We start from the raw sequence: 4,176 nt of genomic DNA on the forward strand, positions 1-4,176 counted from the left end.
TTATTGACCTGTACCTTGAGAGTGTTCCGGGATAATACATTATATGTTCTTATATAGAGACTGGGAAAACTGGGGTCATTTCCTAGACAAATTCCTGAATATCACTCAGTGAATCTATACTGGTCTATTAATTTAAAAGGAAATACTCTTAGGTATTTCCTTTTAATTAATAAAATTGGATAAACCCATTGAAAAACATACAGGAGAACATTAACAACAACAACATTAGGGAGCTGAGGTTACTGCATATTGCTTTGACAAGTGGATCTTATAAGATCTTCAACTACATCAAGTAAAATTTCACAAAGTCACCATGCAGTAGAAGTCTCCAAACCTTCACCCTCATTTGTTAATGTGTTGCTGTCTATTCTGATGCTAGGCAGTATTTAAAAAAGTGAAACTCATATCATCCACCATTTTGATGGCTGAAAAACACAATCATCACATCTCTCTGGGTCTGTGTCACAATGAGAGTGAAGAAGCAGAGAGAGAACAGGCAGGCAGTTGTATGTGTCTATCCTTAAATAAAGAAATAGGACACTATATATTTTAGCTAAGATGATCTGGAAGTAAGGGCCTAGCTCATGGAAGACAAACACTCTGACACACACAGCAGAGCTATATCCCCAGCTCGCTTTACATTTTACAAACTTGGAGATGGTCTCACTGAGTTGCTCAGACTGGTCTTGTGTTCATTCGGTAACCCAGGACTGTTTTGAACTTGCCATCCATGGGAACATAGCTTCCCAGATATGTGGGTTTTCAAGGGTTGTGACACCGTGCTTGGATTTACTCACATATTTATTTACTCAAATTCTTTACGTTATTTTAAATTATAAAATTATTATATCAGATTGTACTATCATCACATTGTAATATAAAGCAGAAGAGTCACTGTATAATTTTTCCACTGAAAAGTATTCCTTATTTAAAAGGATAAAAAAGTAATATTCACTGTAATAACTACCCATTATTTATTCTGTGGAACTCAATGTCTGTGTAATCCCAGTTTATAATTTTTCCTTTGATGTATTCCACCAAGATCTTTTACACGTAACATTTCCTGAGACATTCTAAAGCAAAGTGAACTACAATGTGTGAAACGTTTTTCAAAGTAAGCTCAGTAGCATGCTAAGCTCACATATTCTCTTCCTGGAAGATATCTGGTGGGGACAGTGCTATAATAATAAATCAGCAGTGAAAGACCACTTCCTTTCTTCCTTCCCACAGGCTAATTCACAAATATTGAGCATTTTAAAGGTGTTGCAACTTAGAATTCTCCTGGACGTTTGGGAGCACATCATCGGTTGTCCAATTTTATTCATCTAGTGACACACTGGGGCATTGTTTAGTTCTTGGATTCTTTGATAACGCTACCAGACAGGACTCCTCTAGGATGAATTGCTCTGGGTGAGTACATTGCCTTAGCTCATGCATTTCTTCCAAGTTGTGAGCATGTGTCACTCTTGGATGGTAATTTACATTTCAACAAAACTACTGAAATATTAGCAATAGTGGAAAGTGAATCTATCTCTCCTTTCTGTATGATTTTTTAATTATCATTTTTATTTTTCCAACTGACTAGCCTCTTTCAAAGTGAATTAGTATGTTTTTGTTCCCTCACTACCTTCAGGTGTTTGCTTAGCAGATGAGCATGCTGTTTTGTTTCTTATATTTAGCGACAAATTCCTTTTGTGACAAATAGATAAAATAGTTTACCGTGTGAGTGTGTGTGTGTATGTGTGTCTGTTTGTATGTATGTATGTATGTATTAGTCTTTGCCCTTTTGTCTGATTTGTACCTTTGTGTCTAGTTTGTAAGCATGTACTAGTTTGACTAGGGAAAATTACATGTAATTAATTGTTTGTTTGTATATCTGTGACTAACGGTGAGTCTTTCCATGTGAGTCTATGTAGTTATGGCTCCATCCACTTATTTAATATTTTCCTCATATGTGTGTCTAAAATCATCATTTTTTTGCTGGAATTAGTTTAGTGTTCTTACTCTTCTTATTGTACTCATTTACTGAGTTACATATACAGTTCTCAGACATTCAATCATCTGATCTGAGTGATAATCTTCCTTTATTTCCTTTTATTAAAAGTAAGATTTTTTCTAACATAATATATTCAAATTACAGTTCCCCCTCTCCTAATCACCGCTGTTCCCATCTGGATCCACTCCCTTTCAGTTTCTCAGAAAACAAAACAAAACAAAACAGGCTTCTTCACACTGTTCCCTGAGCCCTAGCTATGGGAGGCTTTTGTTGATGTACCTAGTGTGACCGGGCACTTTGTTTGGCTGTGAAACAGCATTCATAATACTTTACCAGGTCTCTAACATGATTGTTATATTTGTCGGTGGATACGTGAACACAACCAATTTTTAGAAAAAAAAATGAAAACTTAAAACGTCTCCATTTTACAGACGTTTACTTCAGTTTGTCTTTTCATAAAATTATGGCTAGGAAAAATCATCAATATCAAAAAAATGTACATATCAAGACATTTTCCACTATTCTAAAATATTCAGATTCCATCTTTAAGCAGCTTTTTAAAGACATGCTTTAATTTAGAGTGAGGTAGAAACCTTTCAAAATTCCCACACAAACCTGCACACACACCATACTGCAACTCCATGATTTTTTTTGTGCTTGTCAAGAATATCTATTAGCATCAGTGGTCCACCTGGTGCTCTAGTGACTCAGATACTGTAACTTATTCATCTTCTTACTCAGGATCTTTTGTTTATTTATTTGTTTGTTTCTTTATGCATTGTACATCCTGATTGCTGCTCCTCCTACCAGTCTCTTCCCAACACACTATCCCTCCTCCATTCTTCCCTCCCCTTCTCCTCTGAGAGTGTGTTGGCCACTGGGTATCCTGACACATTGTCTTCAGGGATAGGTACATCCTCTTCCCACTGAGGCCAAATAAGGTAGTCCAGTTAGGATAATTCCACAGACAGGCAACAGCTTCAGGGACAGCTCCTGCTCCTGTTGTTGGAGGATACATATGAAGCCTGAGTAGTACATCTGCCATATAAGTGCCCAGGGCCTCAGTCAAGCCCATGTATGCTCGTTGGTTGGTGGCTCAGCCTGTGAGAGCCCCCAAGGGTTCAAGTATATGACTAGCTGTGCTCCCCTGCTAGAAACTTTAAACAAGCTCTCAATGTCCTTTTTTTTTTTTCAATCACTATATTCTCACTCAGCTTCCCTCTGTATTTATTAGGTAAAAACAATGATGACAATACCTTGTTTATATAACTTAACCACATGTTTAACATTTATGTAGGCTAAAATATTCACATTGAAAATCAACAGTTGGCAGTTTATTTAAGTAATAAATGGATTAATATGGATTAGCAACTTAATATATTTTTATCACTTACTAGTTTAAAAATCATCAATTGAGCTAGGTATAGTGGCACACTGTTTTAATTCCAGCACTTGAGCAGAGGTAGGGGGCAGTTGTTGTGAGTTAAAGTCCAGCCTGATTTGCTTAGTGACTACTGCATTAGCCAGGACGAAGTGAAGATACTCTGTTTGCAGTTTACATAGCAAATGCTAGAATAGATAGTCAAGGCTAAGTGTAGAGAGGACATCTCCTGGTTCACATGATAAGCATCAGGATAGCCATCCAGGGCTAGATCGAGAGACCCTGTGAGCTGGATTCTATAGAAGGAACTAGAATAGATAGCTAAGGCTAAATAAAGAACCCCTGTTTACTAGTTTATATAGTAAGTACTAAGATAGATAGCCAAGACTAAATGCAAAGACCCCATCTGCTGGTTCACATAATAAGAATCAGGATAGCCAGGGCTAAGTAGAGAGATTCTATCTAAAAATGAAAATATTATTTGATTAAAATATTTCTTGTTCTCAGGGGTGGCCACAGTTCCTTTCATTTGCATGAATTTATTTCTAATTTGTGATTTTGTGTTTCTTTAGGATTTTGTGGATGCCTGTTTATTTCCCTTTCTTGTTTGTGCTTCATAGGTCCTGTTTCATTAATTTGATGACCCATATATTTAGATCTCTCTCTCTCTCTCTCTCTCTCTCTCTCTCTCTCTCTCTCTCTTTCTCTCTCTCTCTGTGTTTGTGTCTGTCTGTCTGTCTGTCTTTCTGCCTCTCTCTCTCTCTCTCTCTCTCTCTCTCTCTCTCTCTCTCTCTCTCTC

General features: G+C 37.0%; 1 protein-coding gene across 8 annotated transcripts in view; it reads left to right on the plus strand.

The window, feature by feature from the left end:
* The first annotated feature begins 1,204 nt into the window (after positions 1 to 1,204).
* The window catches only part of LOC114632484 (killer cell lectin-like receptor subfamily I member 1), a 31,296-nt gene continuing 28,324 nt past the window's right edge, over positions 1,205 to 4,176 (plus strand). For all 8 annotated transcript variants that reach the window (XR_003713099.1, XR_003713098.1, XR_003713100.1 and 5 more), the window contains exon 1: positions 1,205 to 1,410. Coding sequence is in view for 5 of the 8 variants with exons in the window: in XM_028781019.1 (XP_028636852.1) it covers positions 1,397 to 1,410 (14 nt within the window). In the remaining 3 variants the exon portion in view is untranslated. The remainder of the gene's footprint in view (positions 1,411 to 4,176) is intronic.

This window comes from Grammomys surdaster, unplaced genomic scaffold, assembly GCF_004785775.1.
Source record: "Grammomys surdaster isolate TR1022 unplaced genomic scaffold, NIH_TR_1.0 373, whole genome shotgun sequence".
Classification (NCBI taxonomy): domain Eukaryota; kingdom Metazoa; phylum Chordata; class Mammalia; order Rodentia; family Muridae; genus Grammomys; species Grammomys surdaster.